Source organism: Polychytrium aggregatum (assembly GCF_025602895.1).
Source record: "Polychytrium aggregatum strain JEL109 chromosome Unknown BJ171scaffold_22, whole genome shotgun sequence".
In the NCBI taxonomy this organism is placed as follows: Eukaryota; Fungi; Chytridiomycota; class Chytridiomycetes; order Polychytriales; genus Polychytrium; species Polychytrium aggregatum.
The window spans coordinates 92241-114783 of NW_026516224.1; the positions used below are offsets into that span (position 1 = coordinate 92241).

The 22543-nt window shown below is 58.4% G+C and overlaps 4 protein-coding genes across 4 annotated transcripts; 2 read left to right on the top strand and 2 right to left on the bottom strand.

Moving 5' to 3' along the window:
* BJ171DRAFT_507902 (helicase C-terminal domain-containing protein) lies at positions 1-6500 on the top strand. Its single transcript, XM_053111261.1, has 22 exons — positions 1-230; positions 361-571; positions 664-748; positions 914-1056; positions 1135-1210; positions 1321-1434; positions 1559-1595; positions 1711-1861; positions 1957-2136; positions 2310-2425; positions 2550-2732; positions 2886-2920; positions 3029-3275; positions 3494-3583; positions 3695-3842; positions 4009-4088; positions 4193-4266; positions 4395-4442; positions 4534-4597; positions 4686-4739; positions 4857-5837; positions 6038-6500. Exons 1-22 carry the CDS (start codon positions 129-131, stop codon positions 6341-6343), a joined length of 3525 nt encoding a protein of 1174 aa, XP_052965854.1. The 5' UTR covers positions 1-128; the 3' UTR covers positions 6344-6500.
* A 96-nt stretch (positions 6501-6596) lies between these two features.
* BJ171DRAFT_507906 (uncharacterized protein) lies at positions 6597-8306 on the bottom strand. Its single transcript, XM_053111262.1, has 6 exons — positions 8090-8306; positions 7868-7902; positions 7581-7716; positions 7231-7341; positions 6948-7091; positions 6597-6785 (listed from the first exon to the last, which is right to left on the bottom strand). Exons 1-6 carry the CDS (start codon positions 8249-8251, stop codon positions 6672-6674), a joined length of 702 nt encoding a protein of 233 aa, XP_052965855.1. The 5' UTR covers positions 8252-8306; the 3' UTR covers positions 6597-6671.
* Positions 8307-9713: 1407 nt separating this feature from the next.
* On the top strand, positions 9714-16194 carry BJ171DRAFT_132827 (uncharacterized protein). The gene is made up of 21 exons (XM_053105637.1): positions 9714-9998; positions 10217-10315; positions 10415-10521; positions 10619-10704; positions 10885-11005; positions 11130-11177; positions 11305-11441; positions 11580-11603; positions 11714-11971; positions 12126-12280; positions 12487-12562; positions 12704-12781; positions 12887-12951; positions 13145-13266; positions 13404-13558; positions 13701-13867; positions 13999-14133; positions 14311-14543; positions 14664-15501; positions 15659-15810; positions 15952-16194. Exons 1-21 carry the CDS (start codon positions 9834-9836, stop codon positions 16067-16069), a joined length of 3339 nt encoding a protein of 1112 aa, XP_052965856.1. The 5' UTR covers positions 9714-9833; the 3' UTR covers positions 16070-16194.
* Positions 16195-16856: 662 nt separating this feature from the next.
* On the bottom strand, positions 16857-19919 carry BJ171DRAFT_424968 (elongation factor EF-3; the record flags this gene model as incomplete). Its single annotated transcript, XM_053107694.1, has 1 exon — positions 16857-19919. One exon carries the CDS (start codon positions 19917-19919, stop codon positions 16857-16859), a length of 3063 nt encoding a protein of 1020 aa, XP_052965857.1.
* Positions 19920-22543: the final 2624 nt, after the last annotated feature.

Sequence of the window (22543 nt, forward strand, 5' to 3'; positions counted from 1 at the left end):
CGGAAAAAATTGATAGTTGTATCTGCAGGATCGCGCTGCGCAGTTCTCCCCCTCGCACCCAGCCTTCTGGGCCATCGCCGTCGGCTGCTCTGCTCTGCCATGGTCATCCCCGCTGCTGTCCCGGTGCCATGCCGACATACACCATCCGGGGCATTCAAGTCGAGTTCCCGTATGATGCCTACGAGTGCCAGATTGCGCTCATGGAGCGGGTCATTGGTGCGCTCGAGACGGTAGGCCGCTCCGCATTCGCATCCCCCCTCCAGCAACACCCGACAGCAGGATCTGCAGGAGCAGCCTTCCTCCTGCCGAGTCTCCCGTGGCTTCTCTTCCAACGTCGCTGACGATTCCGCCGCCGCACAGGGTAACAATGCGCTGATCGAGTCGCCCACCGGGACCGGCAAGACCGTCTGTCTGTTGTGCGCCGCCCTGGCCTGGCGATCGGCTTTCCTGGCCAGATCTCAGCGGAGCCAAAAGTCGGCCGGCCGGCTCGCCCAAAGGGACAAGCCAGCCTCCTTGGATCGTCGGGCAGTCGACGGGCCCGGCCAAGCATCGAATCCGAATCCACCTGCCGGTACGAACCCAATCGCATCGACCCGCTGCCTCGACATCCGTATCTACAAGGACTGCTAAGACTATGGCCATATTCCCAATATTCATGAGCAGAGGCAGTCCCTACGATCTATTTTTCCTCAAGAACTCACTCGCAACTGACACAGGCGATCCATGAATTGCGAAACACATCATACAGGTTCGCATTCGTCCGCCAACAAATGTCTTCATACCACTATGACGACCCTCCTGGGCCGCAATATCACCGTGCTATCAAGAGTGCACAATGTCTCTGCGTCAATGACGATTCCACAGCTAACCGCCATTGTCTCTGCGACAACCACACCATGTCCGGAATGAACAGACCGCGGATGGCTCCGTTCGGCAGCCGGGATCAAATGTGCATTCATCCACAGATCTCGAACGCACCCTCGTCGTCGATCATGTCTGCCCAGTGCGTCAAGAGCATCAGGACAGAGAGTTGCAGCTTCTACCGACGGGTCGATGGTGAGGAATGAGGCTGCTGAGTGTCTGCTCGCTTCTGAACGATCCACGTCTTCCTGTGCTGACCCGTCGCTCTGTCAGTGGTTGCCCACCGACAGGAATTCGCCCACAGCATCCTGGATATCGAGGAGCTTGTCAGTCGCGGCGCTCAACATCAGTACGTCCGCATTCCAAATAGATCAAATGCGGGCAATCTTTTGGTGCTGCTTGCTGGAGCAGACCGACAACGCATCCTCTATTCTGAATTGCTCGATGGTTCTTGTTCAGGGCCTGTCCATATTACATTTCCAAGCACAATGTTCGCGGCGCCGAAGTTGTCTTTGTTCCGTACAGCTACCTGATCGACCCGCTTGTGAGAAAGTCGCTAGGGATCACACTGAGGTTGGCACATGGCCGCTTTATCGAGCAACAGCATGTCAATGGCTGTGCTCAGCGCATCCATCGTAGCGACATGCTCTTGTGCCTAACCCGCTCCCTGCATCCGCTACAACGACTGCCCCTTCAGTAATGCCGTCATTATCTTTGACGAGGCGCACAACATGGTTGGTGCTTCCATCTGCTCGCTTCGACCCACTTGCTTCCATCTGCAGTGTATCGCTGTCAGCGGGTGTCAGTAGTTTGAACAGGCGCTGATCTGCAGCAATTCCTTCGCTTCAGGAGAGTGCCTGTACAGAGGCTGCGTCGTTTGAGCTCACGCCGACCGATCTGGCCAATGCCATTATCGAGATTCGGCGATGCCAGGACATTGCAAGCTCGCCCCTATACCCTGTCGACGAACCCTCGGTATCGGACTTTGCCAAGGTCGAAGGTGTGTACACAGCCACGCCCAGGGCACTGTTGAATCATCCATCGCTGATCTAATATCGTCTTCGCTCCAATGCGCGCATCATATTGTGGCTCCAGATCTCATCCTGAGATTTGAAGCAGAGCTGTCGACCGTGTCCAAGGAGCTCGACCAGAATCGCCAGGTCCTCAAAGAGGGAAGCTTCATCTTTGAGCTGTTCTCGAAGCTGGGCATCACATTTACGACGATCGAGCCGCTCTTTGCTATCCTGAGCCATGCGTCGCTGCTCTTGGCCGAGGGTAGGTTTCCAATCGTCCCGCCCCTCACGTCGATGACCTTGATGTGGTGGACTCTCAGGTTCAACAACAAGCGCCGCCACGAGTTTGGTGGACAGGAGGGATAGTTTTGCCATTGCATTTCCCTCCCCTGTACCACGATCAAATACTTACTCTGCCGCCTTTGCGGGATGCAGGTGGCAACGACAAGGCGCAGCCTCCTCCAGCCGGGATCTATGTCTTCAAAAGCGCCCTTGAGGTGGCGTTTCGCGGAAGCAGCGCCGATCTCGCGGACACCTGCAAGAGCTACAAGGTATTCCGAGGCGGATCTGTGAGCGGCACTGTGCTTTGTATGTGCACCCCCCCCTCCAAAACTCTCCTCCCAGTGGCCCCGAGATAGCGACTGATGCGATTCGTGGCTTTGATGGACGATTCAGGTTTTTATCCAAGAAGTATCCGAGGACGCCGCCGCTCCCTGGAAAGCGGGCGAAGCGCGGTCCAGCAAGACCAGGCGCCTCGGGAATCTAGTGATCAACTTTTGGTGCATGAATGCAGGCGTTGTCATGAAAGATCTATCCCAGAACGGGGTGCGGTCGATCGTGATGGCCTCTGGCACACTGGTGAGCCGCCCATGCACGCGAGAGAATGGCGCATTCGCCAAGGACATTGGAACATATTGGCGGATATGCACTCTCCACGCTGGCAGTCTCTTCAAGAGGCCTGGCAGCATGCGTTGCTGATACGATACTCCACGCTCTCCTCTGCTGCGACAGAATCCTCTGGATGGTTTTGCAATGGAAATGGGAATGTAAGCTTCTGATGCCGACTGTCATGCAGGATTGACAATGGTGCTCCAGCCGTCGATGCAATCGTATTGACCCGATCCCCGCCACCAACTGCTACCATATTCATCCAGACCGTTCCCATATCGGCTCGAGAATCCGCATATCATCGATCCGCAGCAAATGCTGGTGCTAGCCCTCAGCCGGGGGCCGTCCGAGAAAACCCTCAACTCGAGCTATGCCAACCGGCACAATCCCGAGTACATCCAGGAGCTCGGCAGTATGCTGGCCAACTTTGTGGTCGTCATTCCCGACGGCATGCTTGTGTTTTTTCCCTCGTATGCTGCGATGAAGAGCTGCTGCGACTACTGGGCTATTCCGGTATGGAGTCTGGGTCGTGAGTGGCTCGGGAGGTCGTGAGTGACTCGGGGGGGATGAGAGAGTATTTGCCGGCCAATGCAGCTGAAATTCTCACTTGCTCATGCCCATGTCGCTGCCTTGCCCGTGCCCGTTTCCGTCCGCCTCAATGCCCACCAGGACACTCTCATTCACACGTATCATGGTGGCCATTTGCCCATTTGCTGTCCCGCACGATCTAGCCCCTGACCGGCGGGAACTCCATCATCAACAGAATCAAGAAGCACAAGGATTTGGTGATAGAACCACGCGGGAAGGAGGATTTCGGAGAGGTATGATTCACGCACTCTACTGGGGGGGGGCGACGGAAGCGAACTTCGTGCCTCGACACAGCACATGGTGCTGTTGGTCTGACACCTTGGCTTCTCCATGCTGGTGCTCAGGCCATGAAGCAGTTCTATGACAAGCTCAACGATGGCCGCTTTGGCGGCGCCGTCTTCTTTGCGGTCTGTCGGGGGAAAGCCAGCGAGGGGCTGGATTTTAGCGATGCTCGCGGACGAGCCGTTGTCATATGCGGCATTCCGTTTTCAGGTATGCCGTGGGAACTGCTGATGGTCGGTCTCCCCTTTGTGCTTTGTTGCATCGCCCATGGCGTCTCGCAATGCGGATAGACTGGGTGCAAGCCCCGCCAGCCTGTATAGTCGCAGTTTCACAAACTGACTCGCTGCACCGATACCAACGGTCTTGCAACATCCAGCTACTACGGACCCCAAGGTCAACTTGAAGAAGAACTACTTGGACGAAGTCCGACAGAACGCGCGGAGTCAAGGAAAACAGGTGCGAAACCGGTATACCTGTGTCGACTCACCTGGTGCACCATGTGTCGACTCAACCGGAGAGCTCGTCGGCCCTGATTCAAGCCGCGATACTTTTGTTGGCAGCACATGTACATCTCAGGCCAGAGCTGGTACAAGCAAACAGCCTCTCGGGCGGTCAATCAAGCCGTCGGCCGCGTGTACGTCTCGATGCCGGCTTTGCCTCGCTGTTCCGCTCCCGCATTGGACTGGCGATTTGGCTGGCTTTGGATGATGAATCTGATTGGCTGTTTCATGATTCTCACTTTGGCCGGATTGTCTTGGACAGCATTCGCCACCGCAAGGACTACGGCGCGATCATCCTTTGCGACGAGAGGTTTGTTGTTGTCTGGATCGGCGCAAGGTGCCGGTAGCATCCGGGGGGGGGCATTTTGATTCACTACTTTGCTCACCATCTTGCCAACTAGGTTTCAGAAGGCAGAGCAGCTCGGGCAGTTGCCTGCATGGATCCGTCCGCATGTCCAGAAGCTCGTAAGTCCGATGCCGGCCTGCACTCCGCCCTGCCGACCCGAGGGTGATGCTGACACTTGCGCTCTGTGGGATGTGCGTGCAACAACAGACCCGATTTGGCCAAGCAGCGCAGGCCATCTCTCAGTTTTTCAAACGAGTCAAGGTATGAATGGGCAACCGCACTGCTCTGGAGTACGGGGGGGGGGCGGACGATGCGAGCGCTGGTGGCCGAGACGCAATCGCCCTGTCGACTGTGCTGACTGCTTGGTGTACTCTCCAGCGGCTGGATCTTGACGGGATCCATCAGCCCCCCAAAGTCCTCGGTACCAACTTTGTCGCTGCGGACCCGCCAAACATGCCCCCGGCGATTGCCACTCCCAACCCCATTGCCGTACCCCGCTTGGAAACCCGAATGCCCCCTCCTCCACCTCCTCATCTACCGGCATCCGGGCTGGCAATCACGAAGCAACCCAGGCCTCTGACAACCAGCGTTGCCAACGTCGAATGGACCGCCCACAACCCGCGACCGAGTGGTGAGCGTTCTTCTGGGTACTCCCAAGCCATGACCCGGATGCTCTCGGCAAAGGTTGACCAGATCGACTCGGCCAAGCAGCGGCAGCTGCTCGAAGTCCTCCACAAACAGCAGCTCGCTCGGAAGCAGAGACGACCCGAGCCCTATTCCAGCGCTCATGCGTTGCCAAAATCCGCGGCGATCCGTGCAAACCCGTCGCTGTTACCATCGGCGGTGTCGTCATTATCGTCACTGTCGTCGTCATCGTCGTCATCGATCCAAGGACCACCAACACTACCGACACATATGCCACCTGCACAAATGCTACCGGCGGCATCAGCCCCACCAATATCATCGCTTCCACTCTCCGCTGCAGCGCCATTACCAACAGCACTTGTGGCGCCGTCGCGATCGGCACGCTCGACCCATGACTCTGCTCCCAAAGAGCCGCAGGCAGTATCTGAGACACACGGGGCCGTAGGGCTGACGAGACAGACGGATTTGGACGTCTCGCTGTCCCGAATGAACATGCACTGCGAGGAGTCCAGCGAGAGCCACAAGCGAACTGTCACCAAGGGTGCTGTCGCACCAACGGTCGAACCAACCCCAGCCAACCCGACGGATCCAATCGCGGTGCGAAAGGAGTCTGGCCAGCCCGCTGTCGAAAGTGTCAAGCAAAGCAAGGACTCCTCCCGGCGCAAGCGCAAATCTGGTGGCCCGCTCGCACCGGCGCTCCAGTACAAACAGCATGTGAGTCCCAGTGCTGTGAAGGAGCCGATATCGTCCGTGTTGCTTGATTCGGACGGAGGCAGGCGAATTGCAAAGCGGTGGTAGAGACAGTTGTATATTGGGGACGAGTTGGCAACGCTTGGCTTCTCACAGTCGCTTTGATGGCGTCGCTTTGATGGCGTCGCTCGCTCGCTGACAATGTATCTGCTGGCACGACCCAGGTCAGGGCGGTGCTCTCGCGCGCTGCTTGGGACCAGATCCGCCATGCCATCGAACAGTACCAGCAGCAGGCCGTCACCGTCGAGGGGCTCTTGACAGCCATCCGCGAGATCTTTGTTCCGTACATCAAAGCCGAGCTGGCACTGCGCGGGGCGGCCCAGGTCTTTGGCTTGCGAGCGGCCGATCTGGAGCAGCTGCCGACAACGTTTGAGCTGTTCCATCGGTTCAGCATGTTTGTTCCGTCGCGACGCAAGCAGCTCTTCCAGAAAATTGTCTCTGAGCTGCAGCAGGACTTTGTTGATGGATAGAATTCTTCTTTGGGCCTTCCTGGGCCGGCGGACTGAACCCGAAGAAAGCAAGCGCCGCTAATCCAATGACACTCTTGATGAGAATGGTCGTGTCGATCGCCGAAGCCAGTCCCGATCCAGAAAAGTGTAGAGAATAGACGATTGATGGATTGCCCCCCCCCCCTGCGATGGTCGCGCAAACAGCATTCCGAAATGAGTGTATTGAGGGCGGTGACAGTTCGGGGACAGCGGTGCCTCCCATCGCAAGAAATTCCGGTGTCGGTGTCGGTGTCGGTGTCGGTGTCGGTGTCGGTGTCGGTGTCGGTGTCGGTGGCGGCCGCACCCGCCTCTATCGCACATCCTCTCCAAAGAGGGTGTTTGTCGGATTGATGATTTCGAGCTCCTCGCGCAGCAAGTTCTTTGCCAGCTGGTCCACGTCCAGCAGCACCAATCCGATGATTTTCTGAGAAGAGCAATCGGTGGGATAAAGCATTGAATGCGGTCAGACACATGCTTGGAAATCAAACATTGACAATTGGGCACTGAGCTGCCGTTTGCGAGGGTGTTTGTGAGCGGTTTGCGAGCGGCGACAGTGGCATGAGCAGGGCGAGAACAGACTCTTTACCTTGGCTCTGGTATCAAATTTGAGCAGACCCTCCAGGAACACAGTACTCTGCTCCAGCTCCTCGAGCTCCATGAGCTTGTTGTAGCAGGCCATGAAGATGTCGCAGAGAGCCGAGAGCGCCTGGACGTAGTCAATTTCAAATGGCTGGTGTCGCAGGGGCGAGTCAAGGGCGAGCAAAAATCTGTTGGTCAGCAGCGGGGTAGATGCTGCTCAAACAAGCCAGAGTCTTGGCCACATCGGAGGGTACAGGGCGACATGGACAATATGGACGACATGGTATTACCAGCTGGGCCGATTCGAGGAGAGACGCGGGCAGGGCCAGCGATTCCTTCGAGCCTCCCAAAGCTGCACTCTGCAGATCGGATGTTGACTTTTTTGCGGAGAAGAGCCGAGTCTGGGACACATTCGGAAGCGGATGGCATGAAACAAAAGGCAGGGACAGGGACAGGGACAGGGACAGGGACAGGGACAGGGACAGGGACGGACAGGAGACAGGTGAAGCTGGTCAGCAAACACATCCACCATTCTGAAGCAACGCAGCACAGCACACGACGCCATCTTGAAGGCCGTTCTCGCAGCTCGTCGGATCGGATCGGATCGGATCGGATCGGATGCAGCGACACCAGACGGTACCAGGCCAGGCTTCGACGACTCCATATCGGCTTCGTAGTCCATCATGACCGAGTTTGCTGCTTTCAGAAACTCGATGTGGTTTGGGACCAGCAGCAGGGAGCCCAAGCTGAGGCCGAGATTGAACCATTTGATGGCCCTGTTGGCGGATCGATCGGAAAGGGGTGCATGTGAGGGTGAGTGCGTTTGTGGGCGGGATGGCGACCCAGACGAGCGAGGCGTGTTCGTTCGGGATCGGGATTGGGTGTGCAGTGGGCGAGATGCACCCGGGCCAAGAGACGGAAGCGAACCTCTTTTTCGTTTTGGTGTTGTCGTAGAGGACCGCCTGTAGAGGAGTCGGTGGTGAGTCCAACGAATGCAAGCTTGCAAGGAACCATTGGCTTGCAGCAAAGCGCTCCTGCCAAGGGGCGACAGCATGGAGGCAGATGCTGCACAGAGAAAGGCGCTGCACGGAAGAAGACAGGCAGGGATGAAGCTTTGCGCAAGCACAGATAGTGCCCGAGCATACTCACCAGGGCATCGCTGGGCAGGAGCACCGTTGAGAGATAATACGAGTTGCCGTCGTGCAGCTTCCGCAGATAGGCGAACGTGGCGATGCGCTTGTGGGCCAGGTCGGCGAGCGAGCCAAAGGAGCCGCCCGTCTCGGCCAGACTCGGCGCAGAGAGATCTTCCATGGGGGTGGTGTGCAAGTGTCGATGCGGTTGATGCGGTTGATGCGGTTGATGTGGTGGTTGATGCGATGGATGCAATGGATGCGATGTGATGGGTGCCGTTTGGGCGGTTCGACTCCTGGCACGAAGCCGGGAGGGACAGCACGTGATGTGGTCGGCAGAAGCAGCGCCACCGGCCCGTGTGGCTTGTGACAGGGATCGCCACCGGAACTGATCCAACAATCGAACGAGCGAGTCCTGCGATTCGACGAGCAGATCATGCAGCGATTCAACGAGCGGATGATCCAGCGATTCAAAGAGCAGATCATGCAGCAAGCAGCTCGCCGGGGCGGCCCTGGATCGTGCGATCGCTGCGGCCAGCGGCTCGTTCCCGGCACGCGGCCCTCGGCTGACCAGCAATGAAGGTGCTCTGGCGGCCCCCGGGCCAGCCGCCCGGACCAGTCGCCCTGGACCAGTTGCCCCGGACCGGTCGCCATGCAGCTCGTGCAGCTCGTGCGGCCAGACGGGCGAGAGCACCCTCCATGCCATGCCATGCCATGCAGCCAAAGCACAGACGCAACGGTGGCATTCTCCTCGAGTCTAATGCTGCGGTGTCCATCAACGCTATCCAACAGCCAGACCGGCGATGCCATTCATTCCTCGCACCATCATTAGTCCCACTTACACCACCAATGGTCCCACCCGCAGCGTGGGCTGCCCCATTCCCTCGACTCCCACGCTCGCCCTCCCCCCCTGACGGCCAACCACCACCGCCCACCCCGGCTCACACGGCGCCGTATCGGCCGCCCCGTGGCAATACCGCCCCGCCGATTGCACAGAACGCGGCTGCCTTTTTTTCGTGGCCGCCCGCACTGCAACAACGGCCGTTTCTCTGTCCTCTGGCGCTGTTCTCCCCCGGCTGCATCTCGCTCTGGGTCTGGCGTCTTTCCCCCGACCCGCTGCCTGTCCATCTGGCTATCCATCTGGCTGTCCATCTGGCTATCCATCTTGGCTATCCATCTTGGCTATCCATCTTGGCTATCCATCTACCCTGCGTCTGCCCTGCCGCCATAAGGCCGATAGCTCTCGTCGGCTCCGTCGCCAAGCCTGCATCTTCTTTCCCGCTGTCCCCTGTCCTTGAAACGCCCTGCGTTCTCGGTGGCAATTCCTCTGAATCATGTCTGAAGTCTCGATTAGCAAGAAGCTCAGCGTGCGCATCATCGAGGCCAAGCACCTCAGGGCGCCCAGCGTCGGCCACAGAGGTACGAGCACACCTTCGCTTCTGTTCTGCAGCCGCTCTGTCTGTCCCACTCCGTCTTGCCTCCGGTACCTCCAACACCCCCCCCCGATGCCGTCGACCTGCATCAGCCTCGCATCAGCCTCGCATCAGCCTCTTTGCGTCCTTTCCCCAGGCTCTGGTTCCTTCGGCATCCTGCTGAAATCTGGCCAGACAGCCTAGTGCTGGGCCACTCTCCATGTCATCGGTGCCGCCACACTGCATTGCCGTCGCCGTGTCCTTGATCCCCTTCTCGCCGAGTCGGTCTCGTCAGGATCGTCCTCTGGATGGCTTGCTTGGGCATTCTGCGACGAGAATCCCAGCAATCTGATGGAGCCACGCGGCGCTCGCCTCATAGCACCTAGCTTACGCCGTCACCTGTTGTTTGGGCCTGCAGATGACATCTGCAACCCATACTGCATCCTGCAGCTCGATAATCGCGCCAGGACCGAAGTCAAGACGGCCGTATGTTGGAACACATCTTTGCCGTTCTGGGTAAGAACAACGCCAAGCATGCAAGTCCCCCTCCGCCAGCAGCCTCAAAACGGTCATGATCCTGTCGGCCGATATGCTGGGTGGCAGTGGCCTTATCCCTCCGCTGGGCTGTGCTTGCCTGGGCTGTGCCCGCAACCGGCTCCCACGATCCGCCCAGCGCATCTTTGCACGATCTGTGGTCAGCGCACTGAACACCGCCCAACCGTTCACATCGCCAGAGCGAGGAATTCATCTTTGAGGACCTCGATGATCTCCGAAAGCTCAGCTTTGTCATCTGGAACAGCCTCAAGAACATGCCCGATACCCCGATCGCCAAGGTAGTGTCAGGCATCTTGGCCATTCGGAGCCGCTTGTACCGTGCCAGCCAACAAACTCGGCTCGCTTACTGGCTCTGCTCTGCCTCGTCCGGTTTCCAGCTCGATCTTCCTCGATGCCATTTGCTCAACGATGGCGACCAGTGGTTTAGTTTGATGTCGAACGGCTCTGAAGGATCGGCCCATGGCGAGATCCGTTTGAGAAGCCGGTAGGCGCCGTTTCCTGTGTCCCGTCAGCCGCCATCCGCCATTCTGCTTTCCGATGTGCGTCCTAATCACAACCACAACTACAACCACAACGGCTAGATACTATCCGCCCATGCCCCCGGAGCGGGCCGTGGCAACCGTCTCTGTTCAAGTGATTGCAGCTCGTAACCTGGCCCCACAAGCAGGTAGGCAGAGGTTGTTGCGCCTCCCCCCCCCCAGCCTGCCAGAATGTGTTGGCCACGCTAAGTATTCCGCATCGACTTTCACGATTGATCGTCTGTCCGCACGGCCTGTCTGTGACGGACTGCAGATCCGCACAAACCATCGCTGCGTCAACTAACCGGTTACTCCCCATGTGTCCGCAGATGCCCCGAGGCCTTTCGTGACCTTGCATTTGCTCCCCGATCCTTCTGCCGAGTCTACCCAGCAAACCAAGACGCAGCCCCCGACGCGCGATCCAGTGTTCTCTGCTGAGACATTTATCTTGTTCGTATCACTAGAGCAAGCCACCGCCCGCTGTCGCCGAAATCAGGGGCTCGACTGATCGCATTTTCACTCTCCCTCTCTCACACACACACTCTCTTTCTGCTCGTCGCTCCGTGCGGTGTAGCCCCCTAAAGTCTAGCCAGCCTGAACAGGAGTTGCACGTTTCGGTTTGGTAAGAGCCACATATTGTGCACGATCGCGCCCTGTCCCTCCTCGTATCAACGACTGCCGGGCAAATCAGGAGGCCTGCAGTCCGCTCGTCACTTTCTCTAAACTGCACTTATTCGCGAACGTTACAGGAACGAAAATCTGATCGACAGTGAGATGCAGTGTTTCCTGGGCCACCTGACTGTCCCTGTGGCTCAAATCGTTGAGCAGACCAAGGAGAGTCGGAGTGCCTGGCTGGATCGGTGGTATCCACTGCTGCCACGCCCCCGTAAGTCGATCGATGCAGTAGCCCGACTCGGCGAGCGTGCGCCTAGCGCTCTGCCAGGGATTTAGCGGCGTTCGCTGTGAATCGATACTCACTCCAACAACCCATACGTGCGCGGACCCAATCCCCACATCGATGCAGATATCACCATGGATGAAAAGAAAGGTGGGTCTCAACCATACCCCTGCGGCACAACTGCGATGTTGGAGAAGCAATCTGTTTGCTGACATTGTCGTCGGGTTCACTGCACCCATGAATCCAATACACAACCTCAGGCATCTTCAGAAAGAAGCTTCACTCCGAAGAAGAGCGGAGGAACCGTCCACGAGCGCTTATCAAGGCCCTCCAGTCCAAGACTTCGGAATACGGACGCGATCGACGGGCACATACCTTTTTCGAATCTCGCACCGCAATGGCATACTGCATCCACTGCGGCGGCATCCTTGTCGAGAGCCACCTGCAGTGCTCCGAATGCCAGATTTCCAGCCACTACAGATGTCGAGATCTCGTTTACCCCAGCTGTGGCAGCGCAGGTATGTACGATGCCACGGCACTCTTGGGGTTTCCAGCCCGAGAGCGGTGGTTCATAGGATCCGATGATGCGCCGGCGCTGCATGCTGCGCCAGAATCGTGGCTGGCGACACCGCTGCTTCCAGCTGCTGACACAGCCACCCCGACACGCTGCAGGCACCATCCGGATCAAGTGGCAGTACAACGAGTCGTTTGTGCTTCCGTTGCCATATTACGAGCCCATGCTCAACCTTCTTTACCAAAACGACTATGCCTTGCTGATGCTGATTGGAAAAGTCAGCCCCGAGCGCGAAGATGCTGCTAAATGCCTGGTGTGTACTCATCAGCCTCCTGTGTAGCTGTGTATATGGCGTTGACCACGATCGTTGCACCCGGAGCGGGCTCTGTTGGCATGCTGCTCGATATCGAATGCCATTTCGACGGGGGTGCGCTGTGTGCGTCTGTAGCCCACCTGTGTGCGTCTGTAGTCCACCTGTGCGCGTCGACTCACAGACATTGCGACGCTGTCGTACTCTAGGTCCGGATCTTTGAAACCAACGGCAACATCGGCCACTTCTTGAGAATGCTTCTCCGCAATGAAATCCGGAACACACGTGAGTCTGGTGGCGGCAAGCACCGTCCGTCGAGCTGTGCTGTTTTCGGATGGTTCCCCGAACCCCGTCGACCGCGTGCTAACAGAGCTGCAACTCCTCTCTCTCCCTCGTTCTGGTTTCCTGGCTCGTCTGCGGCGCTAGCGTCGGCAAAGACCCTCTTCAGAGGCAACTCTATGGCTTCAAAGGCTCTTGATGTTTACATGAAGCACGTTGGACTCAGTAAGTGTGTCTTGGGAATCGCCTCGAGACCCCAGTCATCGCTGCCCGCGTAGACACCCCTTACTCGTGCCGTCGCTCCTGACACCACCTGCATCCGTCTTCCAGACTACCTCCAGTCGGTCCTAAAAGGCGTGCTCCAAAACATCATCGAGAAGAACCAGCCTTGCGAGGTAGGCGCCTGGCGCGGACCAAAGGCATTGCCAATTTGGAGTGAAGCCTCTTGGCTCTGTCGATCGTGCCAAATGAGTCGGCCTGGCGTCCGTCGTGCTGCTGTAGACTCACACGTTTACATGTAATCGCTCCGACGGGGTATTGCTCGGCGTCCCGCCATTGCTCTACTGTCGCGCTCGCGCCGCTGTCCAGATCGACCCTGTCAAACTCGAGAAGGCCGACAGCAAGGTCCTTCGAGAAAATATCCGCAACTTGACCCAGTATAACTTCCACATCACCGAAGCTATCTTTGGAAGCTTTGGGGTTTTCCCAGGGTGAGCAGCGGCGACAGCAATACCAACGTCATCCCGCGATCGTGGCCGTCCACCATCGAGGCTGATGGCGGTGAATGGCAGTATACATGTTCCTGGTGCCCCAGCGACTCACTCGCGCTGCTCGGAATGTTCTACAGACAACTTCGTGAGATTTTCGAGTTCATTCAGAACGAAGTCCAGGACCGGTTCTCCGACACCGAGAACGTTCGATACACCTCCGTGACAGGCTTCATCTTCCTGCGGTTCTTTGCGCCTGCGGTCCTCTGCCCCCGCTTGTTCGGCATCGACCTCCGTAAGTCTCCTGCCCGCGTCGTGGCTGCAGTAGTTTTGCGGCTGTCTGTCGGCTGTGCAGCAGGCAACGACATTCTCTATCTGCAACGACAGAACAGTTCTGACCTTGCCGTTTCTGCATCGTGGCCGCTTGGACGGATCAGCCCCGCTCGATGCGCGCTCCAACCGCACGCTGGTGCTCTCGGCCAAAGTTCTGCAGAACATGTCCAATCTCGTGACTTTTGGCCAGAAGGAGCAGTGCATGGAGGTCATGAACAGCTTTATTTTGGACCGTATGAAAGGACTCAAGACATACGTCGATGAGATCTCTGTAAGTGCTGACTTGGGTGCACCGCTTGCCATGCTCACGTCGCTGTCCAATTGGGGCGTCGTTATTCCTCCGGCTGTAGCTGAAGCTCAATCTGATGTCGCCTCTGCGAACCCAACGCCCTATCGCCACAGAGTCCCAACGAGCAGGTGCTTGAGCCTGTCCAACGAGAAGTGGTCAACACTATCGACTGCGACAAAGAGGCGTCTGAGCTGTATGGGATCCTCAGCCGCTCGATCTCCAAGATGACCGCCCCCGAATATGCATCGGTAAGATTGCCTTGATGTGGACAGGCGCCACCGTTTGTTTCGTTGCACTCATTGGCAACCCGCAGTATCTTCCCCGCCAGCTCCGGCAATCGCCATGCGGAGCAATCTGACCCCTCTCTCTCTCTCTCTCTCTATCTCCATTCATCCATCCACCTTTGTCGTCTGGTGCCGATCTAGGCCCAAATCACGCCCCTGGTCCAGAATCTCGACATCGAGCTTCAGCGCGTTGCGAGCATACTCGAAGAGAAGGCGGCGTTCACCAAGATTGTGCTGCCAACCACGCCCTTTGTGATCGGCGAGGATGTCCTCCCCACGGAAGCCCTGGGTGAGCTGGAGCATGAGATCAGTACCGAGAATATGGTCAATGCGTACTCCTCCATGAGCAACAACACAGCAATCCATGGACAGAGGTGAGCTGACGCCGAGTGATGGAGGTCTGCGGTCCCCCAGGACATTGTTTGGTCCTCGGTGCGTTGGTCCTGACCGACGAACCCATATACTCTCCTGCGACCTGCCCTTCGCCTGAGCAGATCCAGCTTCCGGCACTCTGTCGATCTGGCCAAGGATGCCTCGGGTATGGTCCGAACCCTGGATCGCGTGTCCCACGACAGCCACCGAAGCAACGGCAGAAACAGCGGCAGCGACTCGCCGCAGTTGATCTCGGGGTCTCCGGACTCGTCCGGCAAACGGAGCGGCCCTCTTGCCGAGACAAAGCGCAACCTGCCCAAGGAGGCTCTCGAAAAGATCCGCCTGGACCTGGCCAACATTCGACTCAAGAGCCATCGCAGCCGAGGTGCCCTCGATGCCGGCCTACACAAGGCTCCGAGCCTGCACCCGACACCATCGATGAACTCGGCCTTGAGCGACCCATCCTCGGGGACGTCGTCTGCGTTCACAGCCAATTCCATCGGCCTGATCACAACATGTTTCTGCTGCAACGGCGCGATCCCGCCGAACACGGCCGTGGTCAACTTTGAGTCCCGAACATGGCTCGCTACCCACTTTAACTGCTCAAAGTGCCACCGATCGCTCAAGCACACCAACGCGTACCTGTCCGACAACGCCCTCTACTGCGAAGAACACATCAAGTCCCGGCCGGCCGACAACAAATGCAACGGCTGCGGCCTACCGATCATGGGCCCGATCGCCGAGGCGGACGGCAAACGATACCATGCCCTGTGCCTGATATGCAACTCGTGCGGAATCAACTTGACGTCCACGCTGATTCCGTACGAAGGCCAGATCTTTTGCCGCAACTGCTACCTGTGGAAGATTGGGCTGGTTTGTGCCAAGTGCAAGGAGCTGATCCAGACCGAGTATTTTACCGTCAACGGCGAGAACTTTCACGTTGACTGCCGGACTTGCGATGTAAGTGTGATCCACGGCCAGCCAGCGGGCGGACGGTGTCCGATGCACATGGCTGCCGATCGCGGTTCCCGGTTCCTGACAGCATCCTTTCAGACATGATTGGCCATGTGGCCTCATGGCGTGCTGCTAACTCTTCCTCACCCACCCTCATCTTCAGCAATGCGGCTCACAGCTGGCTGGAAAGGAGTACTTTACCCTCGGCGACCAAGTCTTTTGCCTGGAGCACCGCGGCAACGTCATCCGATGTCGCGAATGCCATCAGCACATCGATGGCGAGGTCTTGATTGCCCTGGAGTCGCAGTCGTACTTGTGAGTGTCGCACCTCGACCACGAGGCGCTTCAATCCTGCTGCTTTGCGGTTACTGCTCGCTGGCTTGCCTCTTCGTCCCACTCACTGACACTTGCCTCTCCATCTTCCCCTCCTAAACCCCCCCCGTCGCCCTCGACCAGCCACATCGAGCATTTCAACTGTCGCGAATGCCAGCGAAACCTGGCGACCCAGACGTTCTTTGAGATTGACGACCAGCCGTACTGCAAGACGTGCTATCTCAAGAACAGTACTGTCTAAGGCCGACACAGGACGATGGCTCTGTTTATTGTATCCTTTACTCGCCCCCTTTTTTTCTTTCTTCCTTCCTTCCTTTCAGCCTGAGCCCCTCCTCTCCCACCCACCCCATCAGTCCTGATGCACCTCGCGCCGACTTGTTCTGATCGTCAGATCTCGCGATCTTCTGAGCCCCCCCCCCTCTCCTGCTTTGAGCCCGTTTCTGGGATTATATACTCCTCTCCCCCCTTCCCACAGACTCACACGCTCCCTATCATTTGCCCTCTCCACCTCCGGTTTCTATTTCGCCCGCCCCACCTTCTTGGGGGGAATGATCTGTGTGTATCATTGTATGACTTCCACGTGAATGTAGTTTGTTCATGAAACAACGTTGGACACTTTGAATACAGCCCATAACAAGAAGAAACAAAGACCTTTCCCCCCCCCCTCCGTCCATCCACCAGGCAACGTTGTGTGTTTGAGAGCGAACCCCGAGAATCACATTCCGCTGAGCTTAGAAGTTACTGTGGAATGATGGCTTGGCATCAATGTATTCAGAATCCCGAAAACCAACAAATAGAGCAGCCATTCTCGCCAAAAGTCACCTGGGTTTCGCATTGTGAGCGCTGTGGGGGTCAAATAAGGATATATGGCTGGGCAGCAAAATAAAGTTCAAGCGCGGAGCAATTACATACAGAAGGAGGGCAAAGGCAAGGTGGCGGGGGAGGGAGGGAGGAGGAGGAGGGGAGGAGGAGGAGGGGAGGAGGAGGAGGGGACGGGGAGGACGCAACCGAATCGAGGCAAAAGCCGCTTAACCAAAGAGGTTGTTGGCATAGGCAAACTCCTCCTCGTCCTCGTCGAGCTCGTCGCCGTTGGCAATCTTGGCCTTGACAGTCTTCATGTAGGCCTTCTCCTCGCGCTTGCTCATCTTCTTCTTCTGCTTGACGGCAACGGTGTTGCCGGTGGCATCCGTAATCGACTCCAGAACAACCTGATCGCTGATCTTGTCGTCCTGCTTGTCCATCCAGGAACCGGACTGGCCCTTGGTGGTGAGGTGGCCGGCGTCCATGACCCACTCCTCAGTGCAGAGGGTCGACACGAACTCGTTGTGGTGCGAGATGATGACGACACCGCCCTGGTAGTCCTCGATGGCGGCAGCGAGGGCACCCAGACTCTCGCGATCGAGGTAGTTGGTGGGCTCATCGAGAATCATGATGTGGGGCTCGTTCCAGAGCGAAGCGGCCAGGACGACCTTGACCTTCTGGCCACCAGAGAGGGCAGCCATGCGGGTGTGCGACGCAAACTCGGGCTCCAGGCCGACTTCGTTGAGGTGCTTCTCGACGTTGACGGCAGAGAGGGCGCGGCGGGTCAGACCCGAGTTCTGGGCAATGCGCTGGTCAATGGCCTTGCAAGCCTTCTCCCAGCCCTGCTTGGCGAGCAGCTTGGCGCCGAGGTAGGGGCCCTCGGCCGAGGCGTCGCTGGTGAAGTGGACCTCGTACTCAAACTCGCCGGTCTGCTTGTTGGTGCGGCGGTTGCCGACAACGTCGACGACGACACGCTTGACCATCTTGCCGCTGAGCGGATCCTTGACCTCGAAGGGCTTCTTCTGGAGGGCCTGCTCCTCCTCGGTAAAGACCATCGAGACCTTGACCAGGGCCTCCTTGTCCTCTCCGAACTCGTAGCGCCAGCGAATGTACTCGTTGGGGGTCTTCTCGAGGTGCGACTCGATGTGGTGGAAGGCGTGCTGGGCAACGTAGGCGATACGGGCGTTGGGGTGCATCCAGACATCACCCTGCTGGGGAACGAGCTCGCCCGTCAGGACCTTGATCATGGTCGACTTGCCGGCACCGTTTTCACCGACACAACCGACACGCGAGGCCATCGAGACCTGGATCGAGATGTCGTGGAGGGTGGGGTTCTTGTTGCCGGGGTAGGTGTAGTAGCAGTGGGTCATGCGCATGAGGGCTCTCGAGCGCGACTTGATGCCCTCGATGGGTCCGGGCTGGGGGAACTTGAACTTGAGCTTGGAGGACTTGAGGTGGAAGTACGACTTGGCCTCGGGGTTAAGCTCGATGAAGCGGTCGAGGTTGCCGCGGAACTGCTTGAGCTTCAGGTTTGTGATCTGGATGATATTGGTGCAGCAGTCGCGCAGGAAACCCGAGTCGTGCGAGACCATGATGCAGGTGACGTTCTTGAGCGAGTTGATGTAGTTCTTGACCCAGGCAACGTTGATGACATCCAAGTGGTTGGTGGGCTCGTCGAGCAGCAGGATATCGGCGTTTTGCAACATGGCACGGGCCATGGCGAGCTTCATTCTCCAACCACCCGAGAGCGATGAGACGGGGTTGGTGGGCTTGGCCTTGCCGTCTTCGGTGAAGCCGACAGTGGCCATGACGCCCAGGACCTTCTCGCGGTCAAAGTCCTTGAGGCGCTCGTCCGCCATGATGTAGTCGACACAGGACAGATGCGAGAGCTCGCCGAGAATGTCGGCCTCGACAAAGACCGTGCGGACCTCGGAAGCGTCGGGGAAGCCCTCGAGCGAGCCGCTGGCGATGGCGCGCATGAGCGTGGTCTTGCCAGAGTCGTTGGAGCCCAGGAGACCGTACTTGGCACCACGCTTGAGGCGGAGCTGGGTGTTGTGCAGCAGGATCTTGGTACCGTAGGCCAGGGTGAACTGGCAGTCGCAGAGCTGCTCGGCGTCGTCCTCCTCCTCGTCCTTCTTGGGGAGGGGCTTGGCCATGGCCTCGCACTCGCGGGCCAGGACGGCAGCAACGTCCTTGGCGACGCTGGCGTCCTTGACGACGACAACGAGGTGGTCCTCGACCTCCTTGAAGTGGGCTTCGTCAAATTTGCGGATCGACATGAGCGAGCAGCACAGGTCGGCAATGTGCGTCAGGTAGGCCTCCGAGGCGGCGGTCTTGACGTTGTCCTTGATGACGGCCAGGACGCGGGCGGGGTCGATGTGCTGCTCGAGCTGCATGGCCTCGTCGACGGCGGCGCTGAGGCGCTTGAGCTGGGCGACAGAGCGCTCGGCCACACCGCGGGCCTCGGGGTCGGACAGGATGTCGGCGGCCTTCTCGAGGGCAGGCAGCAGCGAGGGCAGGAAGGGGGCGGCATCGATGGGGTGGTCGACGAGCTTGGACATGTTCTCGATGATGACGGCGGCCTGGCGGACGGTGGCCTTGGCGCGGGTGGCGAGACCACGGATCAGCAGAGGGGTGACCATGGCCAGGGCAGGCGACTCGACGGACTGGACAAAGGTCACGCCGGCCAGCTTGTGCATGAGCTCGGGGACCTCGTTGGGGTGCTTGACGGACTGCAGGATGTGGGGAGTGAGGTGCTCAATGTCGCGGTTGCCAACGACCTCACAGGCAGCCAGCAGAGCTTGCTCGGCGGCTTCCGAGACCTCCTGCTTGAGGTCGACGATGCAGCTGGAGACGGCGGGGATGACCTCGGGCAGGGCAAAGCCGAGCTGCTCGGGAGCGTGGTCGCCAAAGGAGGCAATGGCCTTGAGGGCGGCAACACGGGTGGGCCATCGGCAGCTGTCGTCGGTGGCCTTGAGGAGATGGGGGAGGGCCACGCGGAGGCAGTTGGGCGACATCTTGTCGTTGATGGTCTTGACGGCAAGCTCGGCCTTGGCGCGGGTCTCGGCGCTGGACTTTTTGTCGCCGCAGGCGTTGAGGATGGCGGGAAGGGCAGCGATCAGGAAGGGCTGGGCAAGGAGGATGTTGTTGTTGGCCTGGTCGATGCAGTCCTGCAGGGCCTTGATGGTTTTTGACTGATCCTTCTTTCCGATGGTGCTGACATTGTCAATGTAGTCGGGGAAAGCCTTCTCGACCGAGGCGAGACCCTGGGAGCTGTTGACGGAGAGCATTTTCAGGCTCGATTTCAGATCGTCTGTGGTAGTCTTTTGGCCGGCAGCGGGGGTAGGCATGAGGGACTGCATGGAGGGGAGGTCAGGTCAGCCGGCAAGGGCGTGTGGAGAAAGGCGATGGAGGCAGACCGTGAGGCGGGATCGGAAGAAGGGGAGGTGATCAGGAGAAAGATCAAGACAACCAGGCCGATCAGATGGATGCGGGATCCAGCGGAGGCAATCGGCCGGGTGCATTTATGCGTCGGGGCAGTGCGCAGGATCGGCGGATGAGTGCGAATGATGCAAAGGGCAGGCAAGGGTGAGCCAGCATGATGACAGCGATCGTGTGTGTGTGTGGCGGCAAGGGGGGAGAGGATCAAGGAGCGACACGGAGCAGACGGGCGAGGGAGGCAACAGTGAGTCATTTACATGGCCAGGACCAGTCGGGATGGACGGATGGCGAGAGAAGAACCGCAGACAGCGAGCCGCAGGCAGTAGAGAGCAAACGGTGGACCACGAGGCAGTAAACATGATCAAGGCGACGAGACAGGAGAGTTGACGACAAGTCAGCATTGCCAAGCAAACGACGCGAACATACCAGCAAACACGAAAACAGGCGAGACGGCAATGCAAATGCAAATGCGAGGAGGGAGAGAAGTGGGCAGGATCCGCCAGAGCGGAAGGTGCGGACATGGCGGTAGTGATGGGCAGATGGTGGGCGATAGTGATGGACAGATGGTGGGCGATAGTGATGGACAGATAGTGGGCGGTTAGCATCAGAGTCGTGGTGATCAATGACCAACGATCAACGACCAACGATCAACGACCAACGATCAACGACCAACGATCAACGATCAGCAGAGGCGAAAAGTGCCATAGTCGACCCGAAAGGCAGGCAGCCCGCTCAGCAGATCGAGAGAGCCTGGCGGGTCATGCGGGCAGCGGGCTGGGCAGGGCAGGGCAAGCGGAGCGGAGAAGAAGCAAACTGTGCTGCTGAAGCACTCCGGGAAACCTGGCGATCGCAGGAAGTACCGAGCGATCGGCCAGCCGGAGTGATGACCACATGGACGGTGGGAGCCTATCCGGAGCTCTCCAGGCCACAGGCCAGGAAAAGCTCGTCCAGGCACGATCCAAGGGCCTGCTCATCGGCCGCTCTGCCGGAGGCGAACCACCACCTTCCCCGACACAGAGCAGCACCCGGCGACGAGGAATGCACCTCCACCGAATGGCCGCCGTGAGCGGACTGCGATGGGTGAGCAAACGCCGTGCGGCCACAGGGCCGACGCCGGGTGTGATGGAGCAGAGAGCGCAGGACATGGCAATCCTTGTGGGAAGGCCGCGTAATGCGTCTCTCCATTGACGGTCTGGAATGATGCCCGAGGGCTATTCCGCAACTGACCGATTCAAGGAGCCCAAGCAGGCAACAGCAGCAGCACCAGCAGCACCAGCAGCACCAGCAGCACCAGCAGCAGCAGAAACCAAGACCATTGCCGAACCGAAGCCAGACCAACCCTGGAACCAGCCCGGCGCTGAATTGATGCAAAACCAGCAAGCATGCCCGCCCGTCACCACACCGGAGCGCAGAATCGAGGCAGAAGCGCCAGCGATTGCAGCACCGGCGGCAAGCGACAGCACACCAGATGGAGACCAGACATTACCTAGTCGACGGTGAGAAGTAGGTCTCTCGGAAAGGTAGATGGCGTGGAACCGAAAGATAGGGTCGGCGATGGGGAGGAGGCAAAGGATGGAGAGAAAACGGCCGATGGCAATGCGGGGCCGATGGGCTATTTAACCCCCTCCTTCCCTCCGAAAAAAATTTTTTGCACAGGAGCAGCGATCGTCGATGACCCCCCCCCCACAACACACATGAAGCCAGTGCTCAGCAAATAGAGCACAGCAGGAGTGAATAGAGGGCAAAAGTTTTGGGGTGGAGCGAGAACGCGAGCGAGAAGGGCGCGGCGAGACGAGGGCCATGAACAGGACTACACAAGCAAGCAGCGTGGCCGAGGCGAGGGGAAAGGGGGGACATCTGACACCAACAGCTGACAGCAGCAACAAGAGAGACCAGAGCTTGCGCCGGGGTGCAGGCGAGGACAGCGAGACGGGAGAAGCGAGATGGCGAGGAGCCCCCGAGCGAGGATGCTGAGCGAGCCAGAGTGGGCAGCAGGAGTGCATGGAATGCAGCCGTGGGAGAGTGGCATCGAGTGCGGGGAATGAGGGCTGTGTGGGAATGCGTCGGGCACAGCTGTGGGAATATGCACGAATGCATTCACTCAACGGCATGGAGCCAAAGTGTATGAAACGCAGCCGAAAGCGGTGCCGGAGATAAGGGCAGTCCGCGTGGGCGGAAGTAATATATATTCTGGCGACGAGCATTGGCCCCGGTGGCAGCAACACTGATGGCACTGGTGGTATTGATGGTATTGATGGTGTTGGTGGTATTGATGGTATTGATGGTATTGATGGTATTGATGGTGTTGGTAGTGTTGAAAGCACGGATGGCATGGACGGCACTGCTGTGGGAACAGAGGGGGCGACAGTCGACAGAGTAGTGGCAGTGGCATTATCGACCATTGCACAGATCGCATCAGTCGCATCGGTCGCATTGATCTCAATGGTTGCGTTGATTTGCATTGGTTTGCATT

Excerpts from the sequence above, each read along its gene's own strand:
- BJ171DRAFT_132827 (XM_053105637.1), top strand. The coding sequence starts at position 9,834 with ATGGAGCCACGCGGCGCTCGCCTCATAGCACCTAGCTTACGCCGTCAC. Across the intron at positions 10,705-10,884 it reads TAACCTGGCCCCACAAGCAG|ATGCCCCGAGGCCTTTCGTG; the intron begins GTAGGCAGAGGT and ends ATGTGTCCGCAG. Across the intron at positions 14,544-14,663 it reads ACAGCAATCCATGGACAGAG|ATCCAGCTTCCGGCACTCTG; the intron begins GTGAGCTGACGC and ends TCGCCTGAGCAG.
- BJ171DRAFT_507906 (XM_053111262.1), bottom strand. The coding sequence starts at position 8,251 with ATGGAAGATCTCTCTGCGCCGAGTCTGGCCGAGACGGGCGGCTCCTTT. Across the intron at positions 7,903-8,089 it reads TCCTGCCCAGCGATGCCCTG|GCGGTCCTCTACGACAACAC; the intron begins GTGAGTATGCTC and ends ACTCCTCTACAG. Across the intron at positions 7,717-7,867 it reads AACACCAAAACGAAAAAGAG|GGCCATCAAATGGTTCAATC; the intron begins GTTCGCTTCCGT and ends ATCCGCCAACAG.
- BJ171DRAFT_507902 (XM_053111261.1), top strand. The coding sequence starts at position 129 with ATGCCGACATACACCATCCGGGGCATTCAAGTCGAGTTCCCGTATGAT. Across the intron at positions 3,584-3,694 it reads GGAAGGAGGATTTCGGAGAG|GCCATGAAGCAGTTCTATGA; the intron begins GTATGATTCACG and ends GCTGGTGCTCAG. Across the intron at positions 4,740-4,856 it reads AGTTTTTCAAACGAGTCAAG|CGGCTGGATCTTGACGGGAT; the intron begins GTATGAATGGGC and ends TGTACTCTCCAG.